Consider the following 19,967-nt stretch of genomic DNA (forward strand, 5'->3'; position numbering starts at 1 on the left):
ATACCTTGTCGCCTTGTCAGTGAAATTTTAAATTGTATTTGCCTGCATAGGTGTTAGCATGATTTCTATTACCTTAGGTGTTAACATGATTTCTATTACCTGTAGTCCATGTCTTTCAACATAGAAATAATTTTGTCTTCTCATCTTGTCATTTTGCATTGCAATGAACAATGCTTTCAGAAGGGTTTCTGTAATTTGTTCTTTTCTAGAGGTGATCTAGACACCTGGAAGTATAAAACTCTTGAAATAGAAATAGAAATAAATAGAAATAGAAATAGAAATAGAAATAGAAATAGAAATAGAAATAGAAATAGAAATAGAAATAGAAATAGAAATAGAAATAGAAATAAATAGAAATAGAAATAGAAATAGAAATAGATGGAAGGTACAGAATCAACATTTCCACCTGTTAAATTCTATCCCATGAACCAATATCACCTCCCAGTTTGTATCATCAGCAAAAGGGTTCATTCAACTCCTGCATCCATATTACTGATAAATACCTTGAACAGAACTGCCCCAGGATTGAACCTGAGGAACACTGCTGGTCACCAGGCAGATGTGACCCCATTCCCTAGAGCCCTTTCAATTCTGCCCTTCAGCCAGGCCTTCCCCCAGCATGCTGTGAACCCACTCATCCCACAGGTGGACAACTTGTCCATAATGATGCTGCAAGGCACAGTATGAAAAACCTTACTAAAATCCAAACTCCAGCTACCCCCTTCCCCTCATCTACTAGGTGAGTGCTTAGGTCTCTACTTGGTCCAAATTACAGGACACACTCAAAAAAAGAAGCTAAATAATGAAAGCTTCAATGCTGGACTATCCAATACATTTTTAGACAAAACATTCGCCCTTCTGAGCAATGAAGAGTGATGGTCCTCACTGAACATAGATATTCAGATTTATTTTTCTCCTGTTTCAAATGTGGTCCAGATCTCATTTTCCAATTCCTATTCTCCAACAGTAAATCTAGGAATTCTCTGGAAAAGAACTGAAAAATAATTCCTTCTCCTCTCTATGCTTAACTAGTAAGTGAAATGGAATACATGGTACAAAAAAAAAATAATATATATATAAATAAATATATAAAGATATAAAGAAAGAGTTTGTATGTATACAGGACTGGATGTATGAATGCATATATATAAACTGTCTAAAATAGAAATAGGCAAGTAACTAATTCTTGTACTTTTTGACATAAATATGATTAGGCTTGAAACTTGAACTTTTATTTAACATCATTTTTATAAAGTGTTTTTTTAAGTTGAGCAGCAAACTGAGCAGACCTGAAGATCTTTTACAAAGATCTGTGTAGGAGTCCTGAAATATTTTACCCGAAGAAAACTGCTACATAGTCTATTGCATTGTAACAGGAGGATGCTTTTGTCTACAAATAGGACCAATCAGCAGAAGAGAATGAGAAATTAATTTTGCTTGTATATGTCAGTATTACTTCCTGGCATCAGAGAAACATTAAGATTTGCTGAACATGGATCAGCTGAACAGTTTAATTCAAAGCTAGAATGCTCAAATCAGCTTGGCAATATAACAATAGAGCATAAAAATCAGACATTTTCTTGAAGAGTTTACATTCTCCACAGACAAGAAAAACAAAGAAGCCTTCTTGATATGAAGTGTATAAATATGTAACTAGATATGTGGAAAAATAGAATAATAGCATCACAGAATCATTAAAGTTGCAAAATACCTCCAAGATCATGAAATCCAACCTTTGACTCAACGTCACCATATTAACTAAATTACAGCACTAAGTGTCATATTCAGGGGTTTTTTGAACACTTCCAGGACTGGTCCCTCCAGCTCCCTGGGCAGCTCATGGAGCCCTGGTGCCCAACCACTTTTTCAGTGGAGAAATTCTGCCTCTTGTCCAACCTGAACCTCCCCTGGCAGAGTTTGAGGCAATGTAGCCATGCCCCTGGTTGCCTGTGGGAGAGGAGGCTCCTTCCCATCTTACTACAACCTTCTTTCAGGTAGTGGTAGAGAGCAGTGATGTCTCTGCTGAGCCTCCTTTTCTCCAGACTAAACAACCCAAATTTGCTCAGCCACACCTCATATGAGTTACTCTCTTAGACCCTTCCCCAGCTCCATTGTCTTCTCTGGACACACAAATTACTTGTACACGTTGAGATAGAGGCTGGCTTTCCTGCCTCTTCTCCCTGTTGAGTGATGTATTTCTCTACAAATTGTGCTCTCTGAAGCTCTGCTCCATTTGTGTTCCTCAGGTTTGTCTACCTGGAGCTGCCAGCTGCAGCCAAGACCCCTTGCACCAGGTTTCGCTGGTGGCAGCCGGTGTTCTCAGGGGAAGGGTACGATCAGTGGGCCATCGACGACATCATCATTCTGTCAGAGAAGCAGAAGCACATCATTCCTGTTGTTAACCCCACCTTACCACAGGTAATAAGCAAGAGCAGGCTGTGGGCATCCCCATGAAACAGGAACTATCTTGTTAGGAGACTTGTTTGAATACAATTTTCTTTGAAAATGCTGGGTCTGTTTAAAGAGACAGCTGTACTGCTTGCAGTTGCATCTCAGTGTAAGAATAAACTGGGTTATTCCCACAAGCTCCTAAGCTTTGTGACAGAGGATGTAATGAGGTATCTCTGCAAAAAGTCAAGACTGAAGTTTTGGAACTTAAATTTTTTTTGAAAACTACAAGACATAAAAATTGCAAAATTTGAAAGTTCATCATTTTGGGAATTATTCTGAAGTCACACTGCAAGGTGGTAATACCTCTGGCTTTCCTTTTTGTTTCTAACAGAACTTTTATGAAAAGCCAGCATTTGATTACCCTATGAACCAGATGAGTGTATGGTTAATGCTGGCCAATGAAGGGATGACCAAAAATGAAAGTTTCTGCTCTGCCACCCCTTCTGCCATGCTCTTCGGTAAATCAGATGGAGACCGGTTTGCAGTGACTCGAGATTTAACTCTGAAGCCTGGATATGTCCTGCAGTTCAAGGTATTCCTTAAACATAAATCTGTGCAATAATATCAGTAAAACTGCCTTTAACCAATACTTGCAAGATGCCACTGGGGCCACAGTTCAAACGAAGGTGATAAATTAGACAATTGTGTAAAAAGATGTGAAAAGCACAAGTATGAACCCATCTAAAATAAAATGCCATCATGCTGTCTAGAAGAATAGCCAAAACCTTAGTGCAGGAAAGAGTTTTAACCCACCTGGAGAAGTTTTAAAGCTTTTTGTTCTTCAGCACATTTTGGAAGTGGGTTGGAGTGCCTGTCATTATATTCAAGCCAGTACCAGAAAATGCTACTGCACTGTCAAGCGAGAAAGGATTTATCCCATCTGGGGCTCTGTGAAAACAAAAGCTCCAATGTGGTTTGGGGAATTTTTTTGTATTTTAAACTATTTAAGGACTTACAAGCTGCTCTGTACTCCAGTGTGGGTTTTTCATATAGTTTACTTTCATTATGTCAATGAATATAGGCTCCAATTACCATTTTCTCCTTTAAAGAGCTCACAAACATTTCCGTGGTCCGACAATACTTCAGAATTTGGGCTCCAAATAAAGTGCATTTGCTTTGACAAGCTCTTGTTTCTGAACCCTAATCAAAATTTTATTGAGTTTATAATGAAATCCCATTGGTGAATTCTGGAAGTTGGTTGCAATGCAATTTTAATGAGCTCCCCACAAATACATGGTCCTTACATAATTGGTGGATACAGACACTGAATAATTTACAAGTGGAATTATTAAAAAGATCAGATGTTTACAGGCAGCTTTTCAAATATAATTCCCACAGTTCTATAAATAGGAAAGTTTGTTAGAAATACTGGGATTTGTAAAATAATCTAATTTCAACTAAAAGATATGATAATAAAATGCTATACAAACTGAGGGATTTCAGTACAATTTTCCTTTGAGTATTGCCCGTAGTTTTATACTTTAAGCTGTCTAAAACCCAAGGATATCTCAGTATATAAATACCATTTAGCCTGGAAAAGATGCCATTTGTCTCTTCACCACCTTCCTGTACTTCAGTGACTAAGTCTCCATTCTCTAGGTTTGATGATCAACAGCAATTAAAAAATTGTCTAGGTTAAAAAAAAAATCTGTATTTAAAAATGTTTCATACAGCTTCCATCACTGAAGCACTTGACAGTGTAACATAACTATACAAAACATAAGAATGTGTCACAGAGCTCACATTGTGAGTTCTTTATAAGGTCTATTATTTAAGGACTAAATTTATACTTTTTGGAAAATTTTTCAGCCTGCACATAAATGTGGTAGTCCTATTTGCATGCTTTTGTGAGTGTGTGAAATTTCCATTTAAAATAGCAGACTGGAATAGTTTTGCATTGATAAGCTCAAAGACAGTAATTTGTTAGAATTATTTCATTTTGCATGAATGATTGTTTTACATTTTACATTCTACAGCTCATGTAGAATTTCTGCAATAAAATAATAAAAAGTAATATTTTTCTGATAGCTTGAAGAATGAAACTGAAACTTCAAATCAACAGTTGATCTTGGTCTTGGACGCATTTTTTGCTTCACATTTTAATATGCTTTTTTTTTCTTCTTAATCTAAATTTTACTCCGTTCTGGGGGCCCAAACTGCAGTGCCAACTCCCAGGCATCATTCCTGCAAGGCCAGTGACAAGGCTGTGGTTAGGGCTAACCTGGGAGCCAGGCTGATCCTCTGAGCACACTGGGGCACCCTGGGCTGCAGATGGGATGGGTCCCAGAGGACGCAGCTCTTTCCACTCCTGGGCATGCAGGCGCCTGCACAGTTTGCTGTTTGGGGCTTGCTGTGCACAGGGACCCTGGGAAAGTTCTTTGCACCTTTTTGCGTGCTGATCTCAGCAACCTTGATGAAGGAACGGTGGGAATTTTTACTGAGAAATGTCATATAAGTATAGGAAACAGACTCCAAGCATTGGTCACTGTCTGCCAGAAGGGCTCAGAGCAAGCGCTCGGAGCACGAAGCCTCCCAGGGCAAAAAGTCAAAGGCGGTTTGCAGCCAATAAACACTAATACCTGCACGTTTCTTCGTGCCATTTCTGACTCTCTGCTTCTTTGCAGCTGAACATCGGTTGCACCAACCAGTACAGCAGCTCTGCCCCCGTCCTGCTGCAGTACTCACACGATGCTGGGCTCTTCTGGTCTCTGGTGAAGGAGGGCTGCTACCCCGCGTCCCCTGGCACCAAGGGCTGCGAGGGCAGCTCCCGGGAGCTCAGCGAGCCCTCTGTGTACCACACTGGAGACTTTGAGGACTGGACAAGAGTTACTATTGTTATCCCCAGGTCGCTTGCAGCCAGGTATGGTGCTTTGTAAACTAGTGATGCCAGTGAGACTCGTGGATTATGTGATCGAGCTGCTTCTAGAATGGTACATTAGGGAAAAAGTTGCAAAGCTGTGAATAAGAGCAGTGTTAAAATATGGCGGATCTGAGGAAAATACACTGTGATGCCCAAAACAGTGAGAATTTTCCATTTTAAAGGTGTCAGATTGTCTATAATAAATAATTAAATTACAAAGCAGTGAGGAACCCAGCACTTTTTAAGTTGACATCAACCTCATCATTGTCTTTATCCATGTCTGCTACGTCAGAGGCACCAGCAAGAGAGTAATAAGTCACATTAATTAAATAAGCCATTTGAACAAGATTAATTTCAGTTACCATTGGGCAAAGAAACCTTAGCAAGGTAATTGAGCTGATGCATAATGTGCTGTGTCACTGAAGTCAGCCAGAGGCAAAGGAGGGAAGAATTGTAGTCATGCCCATCTGCAAGCCCAACTTCAACATCAGATAATACAAGTGAGAGAGAATCAGATGGTGGAAGACACAAATAATCCTTGAAATCAGGAGGGTTTTCTCAGTCTGGTTTTGGCTGGAGATTATCACTCCCCTTACTCTGTTTTACCCCACCAGTAAACAACCCTGATCTGATTTTTTGGATGTACCAGGTGCTGCCAGCACAACCCCCCCGCCTGGCCTCTGGCCATGTCCCCCTGCCTCCTGCTTCTCACCCCCCCTGCAGCTTCTCTGGTGCTCTAGTGATGGGTTTCTGACCCATCCTCCTCCCTCATCCTCAATCCCATTTGAGTGTGTGGCATATTTTGTAGCAGGGGAGCCAATGCCTCTGCCACAAGGACTTGAAATAGCACTGTGTACCATAACAAGTTTGTCTTTTCTTCAGTAATTAGCCAATAAAAGCAGGTGCCAAGTTGTACAGATCTGACACCAGCTGATTTGATTTACCCAAAACAAGCAGGGCAGAATCAATAGCAGCAATCTGTTTGGCATTATGTTCAGTAATGTGATCAGGAATAAGAAGCTCATGCTAATATATTAAGAATGTAAGTATTGTGACTGCAGTGAGTGTCTTGGCATATTAAGAAATGAGTTTATTGGGGGCCACTTAGGAAATGGTTCTTGGGTTAACCAGAGAGCATCCCATTTCATTATTTGGTAGTGAGCATGATGATCACCTACCTACCAAACCTCAGTGCACAGCAAAAAAAGAAAAAGAAATAGGTTTATTATTGTTTAGGCAGAGTAGCAAGGAAGATATTAGTTAATCCATTATATTGGCAATGAGATTTTAAATCTGTTCCCCTCTCTAGAGCTCCTGTAAAATTATTCAGCTAAAAGTTAAAGACTGGAAATTGGAAATTAGTAGCAAAAATATTTTTTCTTCAACAAGTTTCCAATGCAGTGAGTGAGAATTGTGGGCAGAGTGGGATCTTCCAACAAAGTTTATTAAAGAAGGCTTCCCACTGAGTCATGAGGTCAAGAAAGGACCTCACTGCTTTCTAAATTCCTTCACAGAGGGGAGCCTGGGTGCAGCTGGATCCAACCTTAACCCTAGGTTTTGTCAGTGGCTCATGTCTAAAGGATTATACAGGTGTAACTGACCCTTTACATAACTTTGTCCTGCAGGATTAAGGATGGCAAACTAGATATATTTATATTAATATGTTTATTTATGATTTATTACGGTAACAATTAGACCAAGAAGATCTTAATCAGATTTATTTACTATGCAGAATTGGAGCTATAATAGCTATTATAATGTCATGTACTACAAAGCACTTGTTGAAGCAATTGTATTAAAGTTAGCAAAACCAATTATTAAGTAGAGGTTGATGTTACTCACCCATACAATGACTGTGGGCAAATTTCTTGCTCAGCCTCAAAGATTAATCTTTAGGGTCGTCCCCACTCAGTAGAGGAATCTGCAGACACTCCAAGAAAACATATGGCAGAAGACCTTGCCATTAAAATTTGGGCCTAGGCTTTTAGAGTATGAATTGATGGGCTGTCAATCATGTCTCCAGGCCAGCTGTGTCAGCTCAGCAGCCTTAGATAAGTTATTAGTGATATCACTTGTTTGTTCCTTCATCATTCATGTGTTTTACCAACTCTACTGCATCTCCATCTCACTGTCAGAGTGTTTAACTTTGGGATTGATGAGTCAGACTGGTTATTTGCCATTCTATTTGGAAAGTGGCTTTTTTTCTTGTATCCAAATAGCATAAAGGTTTTTTACTCAAAAGTGTACAATCCCACAATAAACTCTGCATCACTGCCATCACTGAGTTCCTTTCAAAAATACTGTAAGAAATGAAGTTCTGGGATCTTGATATGTAATTAGTGGTTCAGGTTGGACTGAGTAGTAAAAAGCATCTTCAAAGTCATGTGTAATCATTCACTGTCGTTGATAAAACCGCGTATTTGTTCTTTTTCTCACACTGATGGATATGGGCCAGCGAAACAGAGGAAGTCAAAATTCAGCCAAAAAGTCTGGAAGAAATATCCTTAAGCAGTGTTGCACAAATGTAGCATGACAGAAATCCAGGCATCCCATTTGCAAATGTCTAATTTGGGAGAAGGTCCTTTTAACCTTAAGCAAGGAGCAGTAGCTACTGAAGCCAGGAGTAGCAATACCATTGTTTTTCCTGTGCAGTAAGACCCGATTCCGCTGGATCCAGGAGAGCAGCTCCCACAAGAGCGTGCCTCCTTTCGGCTTGGATGGCGTCTACATCTCCGAGCCTTGCCCCAGCTACTGCAGCGGCCACGGGGACTGCGTCTCGGGGGTCTGCTTCTGTGACCTGGGCTACACGGGTAAGACAGCCCTCCTCAGGTGGGCTTACAGTAGGCACTGCCTGAGTTAAACCTGGAAACCTGACATCTTGTTTTTCCTCTCCAGTTTCTCGGAAAAAAATATACGATGACGTATATGGCGCGGGCTGCCAAGAGGAATCTTTCTTGTTTCGTTAAATTAAATTCGGCACAGGCAGGGCAGAGCAGCTGAAGGCAGCGGACACTGTTGATGTTTCTGGCAACCACAATCTTAGAACATCACCATCTGTATGAATGGGAAGGGACTAGCAATAAAATAGAAAACAAAATAAAATATTATAAACGAAAAAGTCTGCCTAAAAGCCTTTTGGATCATCTTCAAAAGAATTGTTGCCATTTTTGAGTCCCCTGGCCATCAGATGGCATGGGACCAGGAGGGAACATATGTTCTGACAGGCCCTTCTGTGGAAAATTCTGCTCACTTGTGGTTTCAGGGGCTTTTATGCTGAAATAGAAAAAAAAAACCAAAATGCAAACCCTGTGAAAAAAAAATGATTGACACAACTAGTTGTACACTGCAGTCTTCTCAACCCTCAACCAACAAAACAATAAGCTAACATCTTTTGTTCAGTTTGTTTAAAATTGAATAGAAGGATAATATTTTTCTGTTTGCAAAAGAATGCCTTATCAACATAAGCTTGGCTGGTTTTCACTTAGTGAAATAAGCCATCTTAAAGTTTAGAGGAGGTGGTTTATTCTTCCTACAGGAATTTGTAGAGTGGGTTTAAAAGGTACAACAGTCTAGTCATCAGGGCATTTTCTTAGAAAACCTGGTGCTTTGTCACATATAGATGCAACAGAACTGTGTGCCAGTGTACTGTGTCTGACCCTTACTCTGTCCAACACAGTTTCACCAAAGTTTCTCCCTCTTTTTTTTTCTTCTTTTTTTTTTCTTGAAGCATCTCATGGAACCTGTGTGGCTAATGTGCCTAATCACAGTGAGATGTTCGACAGGTTTGAGAGGAAGCTAAGTCCTCTCTGGTACAAGATAACAGGAGGTCAGGTTGGGACAGGCTGTGGTGTGCTCAGCGATGGAAAATCTCTGTACTTCAATGGACCTGGCAAAAGGGAGGCAAGGACTGTTCCCCTGGACACTACAAATATCAGGTCAGTACTCTGTACTGCTTCTCACAATTGCCTTTGTATTCATCTTCTCTGTTTTGCCCTGTTGCAAGTGTGGATGTGAGAAGGTGGGAAATGGTTTTTTTATGATAGTCATAACCTGTACAAGAATTCTGAAAGACAGAAAAAGTACCTTTTTGTTCATTCTGGTGTACTATTTCATTTTTTTGAAAGAGAATACTTAGGTTAGAAACAGTGGAATGGCAGCATAAAATAAAATAGAATATTAGTTCTCCATCTTTCTGAGAAGATAATTTGCATTGTATTCTAAGGCAGAAGGCATGGTCTTGAGAATGCACAAAACCTAAGAACTGCCCATAACTGGGGAGAAAAGCTCCTTTTCCTCTGACTGTGTTGAATTGTAGGCATGAGGATGGCATAGCAAGGAGCTGTTGTTTGCTTGCCAGATGTTGTGAATTACTCCACTTGTCAGAAGTGCAAAGGAATGGAATGTGAATTGTTTCTGCATAGCCAAGAGGCTAACAAGCCTTCACCCTGCTGGTACTGAATCCTGCTACATTGGTGGCAATTATCCTCTTCTTTCAAATTGCCTAGCTGATTAATGTAATTAGGATGGACAAAGGGCTGTTAATTTAACCACTGTTTAGCTTGGAGTTTGCTGCTGCTTTGTCCAGTTTCATGAGAGATTAGGCACCTGAAACCTTGAGCACCCTACAATTTTGGCAGTTAGCTTAGTAAAATATTTCTTCTGACAAATACTGCTCTGAGAGTAAGTAATGCCATGATTTGCTCCATTATTGACTTTGTGGGCTCACTCGGCAAAGACTGGCCAGAGGTTAGTGTGACCTCTCTCAGCTCAGGCAAGCAGGGCTCTGTAGGGTGGTGTGGGGGCTTCTGGTTTGGGAAATCCTCAGCTGCTCCCTGGCACTGCACAGCACTGCACCAGCCACCTTTCTCCTGTCCCCTGAACGTCTGACAAATGTGTGTCATAGTCATATAATTATGTAAATTAGTAATTAATTAAGATGATTAATTGTTTGACAAATATGCTTTGGACAAGTATATGTTTGCCCTGGAACTCTGGCAAGATGTGAGCACTTCTATTCCACTGTCTTCAAATCCTGTGTTATTAATCCTGGGAAACATTATATTGGAAGTAGTCTAGACTACTTCCTAAGAAGTCTGCATTCAAAACAGTATTCTTGAGTTATTCCTTCTTTCATGGAGAAATCTTCTTTATAAAGAAAACTATTCCCTTTAGTTTTAATATTACTTTGAAACTACTTTTAATGCCAGATATTCATATTTATAGCTTTCCATTTTTGCACAGTTTGAACCATTTGAAAAGCCAAAAGACATTTTAAAATGCTGAGCAATGCTCCTTCTTGATGTTTTTAATATACCACTGCTTCTGTTTTGCACAAGAATATGGTTATCTTGTGTCTTAAAACTGTCTCAAAAACATAAATGGCCGGAGAGACACTTGGTAAGAGCAGCTACTATCTCTCTTCTTCTCTTCTGACCACTTACTCACAGTGTGAACTGCTCTCCTGCTGGAACTGATTGCTATGTCAAAATAAATCACCTTTTTTTTTTTTTTTTTTCCTTTGTGTAAGTATCACAGTGAGCATTGCAGGTTAACCTCCTTGAACAATTCAAGCTCGAAGCCACATCCCTGAGCTTTTGCTAGACATAACATAGTGGTCATCTCAAAGACAAATGGGACCAACATGGATTTTTTGCTTTCTTCAGTGTGTACTCAAAGGTAGTAGCCACCTGATGCTGCCTGACCAGAACATGGACTTCTTAGACTACAGCAATGACCCCAGGCTGCTTTTGTGTTCAGAGGAGAGAATAGCTGCTTCAAAAGGGCAACACAACTCATCTTAAAAGAGCAGCTGGCCAGTGCTTTGTCTTCTGCAAACACATATTTCTTTTTTTTCATAAACTGTAAGGCAGCCTGAGTTGGCCGTGTGTAATTTAGGCATTCAGCTTCAGACACCTTGCTCTTAACAGATGCATCCCACTTAAATGTTTGAGGCCATCTGTAACATTAACTCTTTTTTTTCTAGAAGCAAAGGCACACAAAGTTCGTGAGAGTGTGAAGGGTTAACTGAAAGGCCCATAGCCTAAAAAGAAAATAATTCCTCAGCCTAGAAATTTTTTTCATTATTGGAGCTAAAATTAATGTCACTTGAAAGGGGAGATTAAAGGGAAGTACTTTTTCCCATTTTGGTATTACTTTTTGCATTCACTAACGCCTTGCATAGAATTCAGTTATCTTATTAGGGGTCATTTTAGCCCCTGCACAGTTATCTTTAATTTTTGCAAGGGTTTTTTGATTGGGGGGTTTTGGTGACTGAGTAAACAGCAGGAAAATGTGCCTTGAAAGACATACTGTTAGATATGTGGATTGAGGGTTGTGAATAGGAAGGCTGAAACTCCTGCAGTAGATTTTTAAGCTGCTTATTTTTCAGGTTAATAGTGGTTTTCCAGACCTTTTAAGATCTTGTTTTGTTAAATCATGCGTGGAAGAGCCTGATAGAAAAATTGAAGAATATTGCAAGGAACTAAACTTTTATTTTCATTCTGAATTCCTGCAGATCTACCTATGCATCTACCTACCATCAGTTACAGCTTTTTGAATGCAAAGAGTAAATTTTATGTATGAAATATACAGACTTTTTTTCTTTTTTTTTTTTTGTTTTTAAGTACAAGGACCCTTTTCCCTTTCACCCTTCTCCTCCCAGCAGAGCATGGTCCATGGGGGCTTGGTGTCCCTGATGCTGCTTCAAAGGGATTGAGATTTGCCAGCCTGGGGTGTGTGCTGCTCAGGGGAGCAGCCCAACAGGGCACTGCCACACACAGGTGTCACAAGAGTATGTCAAACTAAAGCTTGTGCCTGGGAGCCAGTGACCTTAAAAAAAACACTCAAGTTTTAGTATATACTTTAAGTGGTATCATAATTTTAGCTTTATTTGTCCTGTTGCCTCCTTATTCCTTTATATTATTGACTACACCATAGAAGAATGTCACATAGCACTAAGAGAGCTGTAAGTGTCAAAGTTCATTTCACCCAGATCACTTTTTTGCCCTACACTTCAGAAACCCCCTGGAATCTCTCCATTCCTTCCCTATTGCATGGTCCAACACACCAAAGGCACGATTCCCCAGCAGTATTTCCATCCTTCTGGTTGACAATGTGATATATGGATGCATTGTGGTTACTGATGAGCTGCTGCCTCCCATTCTGATGGCCTGTCCCTTATGACACTCTTAACTATCTCTTTAGTGGGAGCATTTGCACACAGTGCCTACCTGGCATCTAGATAAAAACCATGGAATATATGTATTTTTTTTCCAAGTGGTGACATCTGGCTTGTTAGCTGTCTTGGCTCCCATCTGCTTTACAGACTCCACTGTTAATGATTGTGCAACCATCCCAGGGAGCTGTTCTGGGTCAGACACCTCGAGATCAGATGGGCTGATTCACCCTTCTGCAGAAAGGGTTTTTTGTTCTTTGGTTTTGCTTTTTAACCATCTTCACATTTGGCAAGAATAAAAGAATTTCATCACAGGACTGTAAATCTATTCACCTCTGATGTTTCTGTCTAGAGTTTTTTTGCCCGAATGCTGTCTCCAGCAACAGAGCTGCAGCAAACAAATAGAACCTAGCTGGCTAAATGGTGTAGTACTGTGAGCCTGACTGTCTAGAGCTATCTATGGGGTTACTTTAGCAATGAGACTGATGAGGATATTCTGGCTTTTCTGATACCCTATGGGTATAAAAAGCATCTCAGACCATAGACACAGATTTTGATAAGAGAACTGGATTTAGAATCTGGATTTAGAGGAGGATTATGACATTGTGTATGTAACAGTGGATGAGGGAAACTGCAGTCCTGTCTGCATTTTACTGGCTCTGGCTGTAGTCACGTAGCTTGTCTGTGACTTTACCAAAATTACCACAAATTAGGAAAAAGAGTTAACCTTGTGGAGAATTATCCGAGTTGCAAAAAATACACCTCAAAATTTATATTTTAAATAAAGACGTTATCTACATGCAATAGAATTAATGAAGGCTGATTTTCTATCATCCTAATTTAAGAATTGGCCCAGAGCCAAGGAGGAGAATGGCACTGCCAACTTGCAGCATGCAAAATCTCATTATGGGGCTGAGTCCAGTTTCTCTGCTCTGCCCAGCTGCTGTTTTTGGTGTGCAATGGAGACAACCTGTGAAGGATGTGTAGATTTAGGGGGTGATGGCATCCTGAGTCATCTCAATGCTCTTTACCTTAATTATGACCCAGTAAGACTCAGATGAATGCCTGAAATATGCAGTGAAATTTGGGGAGTGAGCAGCAGGACATTAAATGAAATTAATTGTTGTTACATAGCACAGTAGTGTGTATCTAGGAGAAAATGTAAACTACTCGAAAATCACAGAGTCATGGTAATAAACACAAGCTCAGCAGGGATACCATGGCATTATTGCAGACTGGGGGGGGAGAAAAGCTGTAACAATATTTTGGAGCACAAGGATGGAATAATACTTAATTCAAATATTGCTAAACAGGAATGTTCCAGACTAAACCAGAGTTCTGTCAATAAAATGTGTCAAGGAGTTTTGTGGCGTTGGAAGGGTCACAGGAAGTAGTTTTGGGGAAAATTGAAGACATGGAAATAGGTCCATGCAGAGACTCAGATGCAACAGTTGCCATGGTTTACAGTGGAAAGCATTAAGAGAAGGTAGGGAAGTGATAAAATCATTGACTACAGGGCAGGTTGCAAGAATAGCAGCCCAGGAACATTTTTCTTCACCACTTCATGATCAGAGAACAAGAGAATATTCAATGAAATCATAATGTATAGGTTCAAAATCAAAGGGTTTACTTCACAAAATGTTCAGTGAACTCATTTTACTGAAAATTGTTTATATCAAGAATTTAAGAATCTAAAAAGGATTGGTGGTTTAGGATGTTATAATAATTTTATTGCTACTCTAATGCTGTATTTTAAAGCTTCACCTAGTTTCCAGTTACAATAGGCCAAGGTAAGGTCTGATGTAAGGAACAGCTTTGCCTGCTTTGGAGATTTTGCAACTTTTGTGTGAGATGGAACTGCTAACTCCTCATGCTCACTCAAAAACACGTTTATTACGGGCAAGATTAATAAACCACATCACTTACTGCTGTCTTGGGTCCTTCACTATTTACCATGGCCATGTTTGGTTTCTCTGGGAGTATTGCCTAATGCATAATGCATAATGACCTAACTGAAAATGCTATTAGTTAAGAGATGCAAAGTATCCTGACTGATCTTGTGCTATCAGAAGGTGATTACACTGCTTTTCTCTTCTGTGTTCTTTAAAAGGCTAGTTCAATTTTATGTACAACTTGGAAGCAAGACTGTTGGTAACTCCTGCAACAGACCAAGAGCCAGGAATGAAGGTGAAGCCCCTTTTCTTTATAATAAACCTTTTTGATTTTGTACCTTCTGCGTATTTTTGCCTTTTGCTGCCTTTTACAAAATTAAGAACATTTTTCTTAACATAAATGAATTACCTCCTCAGTTTTCATAAATGTTGGAGAAAGCTATTTACTTTTGATGGACATTTCTAGTTATAATTAATTACACCAAACCTAATGGTGATCCATCTTCAAGTGTAACTGTGGGAGCTGTGATTGTCTAAGAGAGACAACATTTACCAAGCACGGTGTAATAGCCTGTATTAAACTATTTGATAGTGTTGGAAAACAGGTAAATTTACGAGTCCACAGAACTCTTCATAAGGTCTGAAATAAAAGGAATGAAATTCAAGTTCAGGATGAAGTGGGCAAACTCCATTTCTGACCTGAAGAAGAGTTTTGCATCTGAGAACTCGTTCATCTTCTCAACTACACCAGTGGGTCTAATAAAAAATTGCCTTCCAAAACAAGTTTATGCATGTTTTACCCAAAACACAAGATTATAAGCTGAAAATTTATTTAGTCTGAATAAATTCATCTCTCCCAGATGTCTCCCCTCTTATTTGACCCACATGCTCAAAGTTACTGTGGTGGAGGACAGTCACTTGTGTTTGGGAAGGATCAGCATTCTGGGAGCAGATTCCCATGTAAAGTGGTCTAGTTGCATGAAGAGAGACCACTGACATTGGAGACGAGAAAATTTAATTTTCATCTCAGTATAAAGCATTTAACATCAGTGGATTGTTTCCTGATATTTGGCATTTACATTGACTTGCTCACTGAGGAAAGCTGTCATCTTGCAGCACAGATTACACCAAAGGTTTGATTCTCCACTCATTTGCACCAGTAAAAGACACCAAAAAAGATCCATTATCTTTGAACATACACCAGTATAAAAGAGTTTTAAGAGAAGAAATATACACAGGTGCTTCTTTCTTGTATTATCCCTTTTGATAAGTTCTGCTGGGCTTCTGTTGAGTCCTAGTATTTGCCATACTGTGTGCATGATACAAGACTATCTTAAATTTTCTAAATATTATGATAATTAATTTTAATTTCCTTAAAGGATGCTGTGAGCTTGCATACACAGCAGGAGGCTTGTAATCCCAGCTATCAGAATTATAATTTAGTCTCACACAAACTGCAAGGATACCCAACATGAAATAAATACTGCGTAAAGAAAATCACACTATTCCTATTTCTGTGGTATGATGATTAATTTCTCTGAGGGTGTAAAAGATTTGATCCTTTGAGTTTGGTGAAAACAGTAAAGATAGCATGTGGCAGCTGGTGATCCACATCACCTTTGCAGTTGGACTTTGTCCACAAAATGCTCCTGGACCAGGGGTTGCCCATGGGTGGGGGCAAAAGGCACCAGATGTCAAAAGGCACCAGATGGGAGCTGGCAGTTCCAGAGCACAGGGTGAACTGCTCCCCTCCTCCTTGGCTCTGCACAGTCACACGGACTGCTTTTCCTCTTTCTAAATCCAGGACTTGTTGTTCAGTACACAAATGACAATGGGATCACCTGGAGTTTGCTGCGAGAGCTGGACTTCATGTCATACCTGGAGCCCCAGGTTGTCTCCATAGACTTACCCCGGGAGGCCAAGACCCCTGCCACTGCTTTCCGCTGGTGGCAGCCACAGCATGGTAAGCAAGGCCATCCTAAAAATTCATTCAGCATCTTTACACAGCCCCCATGGCAGTGCTACTCAATATAGACATGTGCAGAAACTTCACCTCATGAAAAACACAGTATTGTGAACAGTTGGATGTTGTAAGAGCATATTTGGACTTTCCTGAGTCACACTATGGCCATGATTTTCTGTTATAGCTCCAAGCTGATGAGTGGGCTTAAGAGTAAAATTGTTTAAGTCCTAAGTTTAAACCAAAGATGCTGAGATAATGCGGGGGTGGGAGGGGGGGTGTAGGGTGAAATTGCATTAAAATATAAAAAAAATCTTAAATAAGATAATAAGATCAGAGTTTTTACCTGAGTATAGAGTAACCTGGGATGCCAAATAGCCTACACTCTTCATCTAATTTTTTCTGTTTCAGAAGTGTAGGTGTAACTTGGCCTTGAACCTGCCTAGCTGGTAGCTCCCATCTCACTATTTTAATATCTCCAGACTCCAGAACAGGATCCCTCCTCCCGCCATTTCTAGTGTCCCAGAGCCCAGCTTCTCTGCCCCTACAAAACCACTCCGCCACTTCCCACATCCTCAACTGAAAGTTAAACCCTGGTGTTGACCGGTTCCTGCAGCCACTGTGAGAGTTCCCACCTCACATGGGGGTACATTACCACTCTTAAGTGTGTCCTGATTCAGTCTTACCATTGCACAAGGCAGCAGCTCCTGGATCAGCAGGAAATATAAGGCAATATTCAGAAATATAGCAAAGTACATTTCAACAGTAATTCCCTGGGGAGCAAAGCAGATAGCTTACATTCAGGTAATTGTGGTATGCAGCTTCTTAGACCTCATACATAATTTTGATGGTTGATTCTATTCATGCATTTTCTTGTATGTGCTGAACTTCATTGTCCTCACCAGGTAAGAGAATAGACAAGACAAGAGGGATGTGATTTAGTTAAGATAGTTCCTTTGGTAAAAAGTGCTGAGCAATGACTGGTGCACCACAGACCATCATTCTGTGATGATCATTTGCATTAGTGAGTGGTGCAACGTCCAACCTGTTGCTCCCCATACTTGCCTTGGTAGCACCTAGGTAAGATCTGTCCCTGCTGAAAGTCATCACTCTCAAGACCACTGATGGCAGCCCTGTGGCCCCCGGTATAATCAAGATTTTATGTCTGGAAGTTGATATATGGCCTTCCACACCAGTGTCTACAGGTGACAGCCAGTTGTGATCAGAGATGTTATAGTTCCTTCATGGACTATCCTCTGTCTGCCATTCCTCAGTGCACTGTGGCCCCATCAGCCATGACACACATTCCTTTTGGAGGGAAGGCAAAAGCCCTGGCTCGTTGCTGCAAGCTGACAATTTATTGTAAAGACTTTCCTTCCTCTCCTGTGAGGACAGTAACTGTGCACTAAAATGTTCTTTTCAGCATGCCAGTAGAAGGGTGAATTGAAATGAAGGCCAAGAAATGGGCTGGAGATGATGAAAGTGAAATGCCTGTAGGCTGGAGAGCAAGAGGAGAGAGATTTCCAGGAAGGAGAACAGCACTGTTCTAAATATTTTCTATATGCAGAGCCTTCAGCCTTTTCCTTCATGTTCTATTTGTTTTCATAGAAAAGCTATTTTGGGAACTAGACAGAGGCCTTTCCAATTCAGCTGTGGGGAATAGCAGGAAAGTTGTGACCCATAAAATGAAAATCCCCAATCTAGGGGCTCAGGGAGTGTCTCATCCAAACAGAGGGAGAGCATATGATGGCAAAAGCACTGAAGCTAAAGAAGTGAAGAGGGAAATACCTGTGTTTATCTGTAATAGAAACATGCTCCAGAGTCCATGTGCACCTTGAGCAATGTTCTAGTCTTGTTTGACTAGTCTATATAATTGAGCACTGCTCACTGAGTGAACACAGTATATGGGCATTAAAAACAACATACAGGGACTCCACTAACCTGTCTGTTCTGGTTTTTGTAGGGAAGCATTCAGCTCAGTGGGCTTTGGATGATGTGCTTATAGGGATGAATGACAGCTCTCAGACTGGCTTCCAGGACAAATTTGATGGAACTGTGGATTTACAAGCAAGCTGGTACAGAATACAAGGAGGTCAAGTAGACATTGACTGCCTGTCTATGGATACAGCTCTGATGTTCAGTGAAAACATTGGTATGTGTCATCAAACTTTGCTACATTTTGGATGAGTCTATTTTAAAAATTATATAAGGATCGAGTTTTACAAGATGGGAGATAAAGACAAATCCAGGTATTTAGTAATCTGTAGGGAAGAGAAGGCTGGAAAAAGGTGAAGATAGAGGTAACAAATTTGAATTACAGTATTGAAAGTATATGCTGAAGATACACGTTGTTGTTGTATTTGTTGTTTTTCTCTCTTTTCTTAGGAAAACCTCGTTATGCTGAGACTTGGGACTTCCACGTATCAGCCTCCACATTCTTGCAGTTTGAGCTGAGCATGGGTTGCAGCAAGCCATACAGTAATTCCCACAGTGTTCACCTGCAGTATTCCCTAAACAACGGGAGAGACTGGCACCTGGTGACAGAGGAGTGTGTCCCCCCAACAATCGGCTGTCAGCAGTACACCGAGAGCTCCATCTACACTTCAGAAAGATTCCAAAACTGGAAAAGAGTTACTGTCTACCTCCCGCCCTCAACCAAGTGAGCACTGCTCTTCTGGCTGTTTAGCATGACAAAGGTTTTGCTGATCTAATTAGAACAAACATCCTCCAGCTTGGGAATGTTCTGCACGTCTTTTAAATTTTTAAATGTGTGTTGTCACGCCACCAGAATTTTAAATTTCACTTCAAAATATTTCATCAGCTATAATGTGAGGCATAGTTAAGGAAGTTACAACTTTGATGAATGAATTCTTAAGTCTTGCCTATAATTTATGACAGTAAGAACAAGAATGCTAAACCAGCTTTTCTAACATTTATGCAATAAGAAGCAAGAATAAATACCCTGATCCATCTTTTCCTACAGTAGTGTTTTCTGTTATTGCACATTAAGTTGTCATCCAACATTCAGGCATGTTAGTCACAGCATTCAACAAGCCAGAACACATCACTGGACGTGCCACCTTCACCCTTTTGACCAGGAGGAGAGTTCTGCTGACCTCCTCAGGATATCACAGGGCTGTAAATGGATGTGGCAGATGGGCTGGCATTCCTCTCTCTAAATAAAACCATGCTCTAGTTTAGGAATGCCAGGTAATGATGACACTGCTTACCATTGTTCTGAGTAGTTCTGTAATTCTTCAGAGCGCCATACACGCTATGTCTGTACGTTTCATCACCCAGAAAATACAGTGGTAGAAATGGACACACAGTAAATGAATGGGCCTAGGGTTCACATCTTGATTTCCAATTCCACAGTTCACTCCAGAGGGCCATACATCATCTTCCAAAGAATTTTTTTTCTCCAAAATACTTTCCTCATTTGAGGATAACAGGGCAGTCAGCAGTGACAGCAGTGTGCATGCATGTGCATATTTGTACATATATTCATGCATTCTTATATACACATATATATATATGACCATATATAACCATTGCTTTTCTCTTTACACAACACTTAGTATAAATGAAATTTCATAACTTCTTACTTTGCTGATGCAATTTTATTGTTTC

At 40.3% G+C, this 19,967-nt stretch overlaps 1 protein-coding gene across 1 annotated transcript in view; it reads left to right on the top strand.

The window, feature by feature from the left end:
* Window positions 1-19,967, top strand: part of RELN (reelin) — a 274,215-nt gene that overhangs the window by 205,187 nt on the left and 49,061 nt on the right. The window contains exons 26-34 of the mRNA XM_062490818.1: window positions 2,247-2,418; window positions 2,783-2,983; window positions 5,076-5,311; window positions 7,964-8,121; window positions 9,039-9,246; window positions 14,596-14,672; window positions 16,182-16,340; window positions 18,301-18,489; window positions 18,723-18,996. Coding sequence (XP_062346802.1) covers window positions 2,247-2,418; window positions 2,783-2,983; window positions 5,076-5,311; window positions 7,964-8,121; window positions 9,039-9,246; window positions 14,596-14,672; window positions 16,182-16,340; window positions 18,301-18,489; window positions 18,723-18,996 — 1,674 coding nt within the window. The remainder of the gene's footprint in view (window positions 1-2,246; window positions 2,419-2,782; window positions 2,984-5,075; window positions 5,312-7,963; window positions 8,122-9,038; window positions 9,247-14,595; window positions 14,673-16,181; window positions 16,341-18,300; window positions 18,490-18,722; window positions 18,997-19,967) is intronic.

The sequence above is a fragment of the Cinclus cinclus genome, chromosome 4, assembly GCF_963662255.1.
Source record: "Cinclus cinclus chromosome 4, bCinCin1.1, whole genome shotgun sequence".
Classification (NCBI taxonomy): domain Eukaryota; kingdom Metazoa; phylum Chordata; class Aves; order Passeriformes; family Cinclidae; genus Cinclus; species Cinclus cinclus.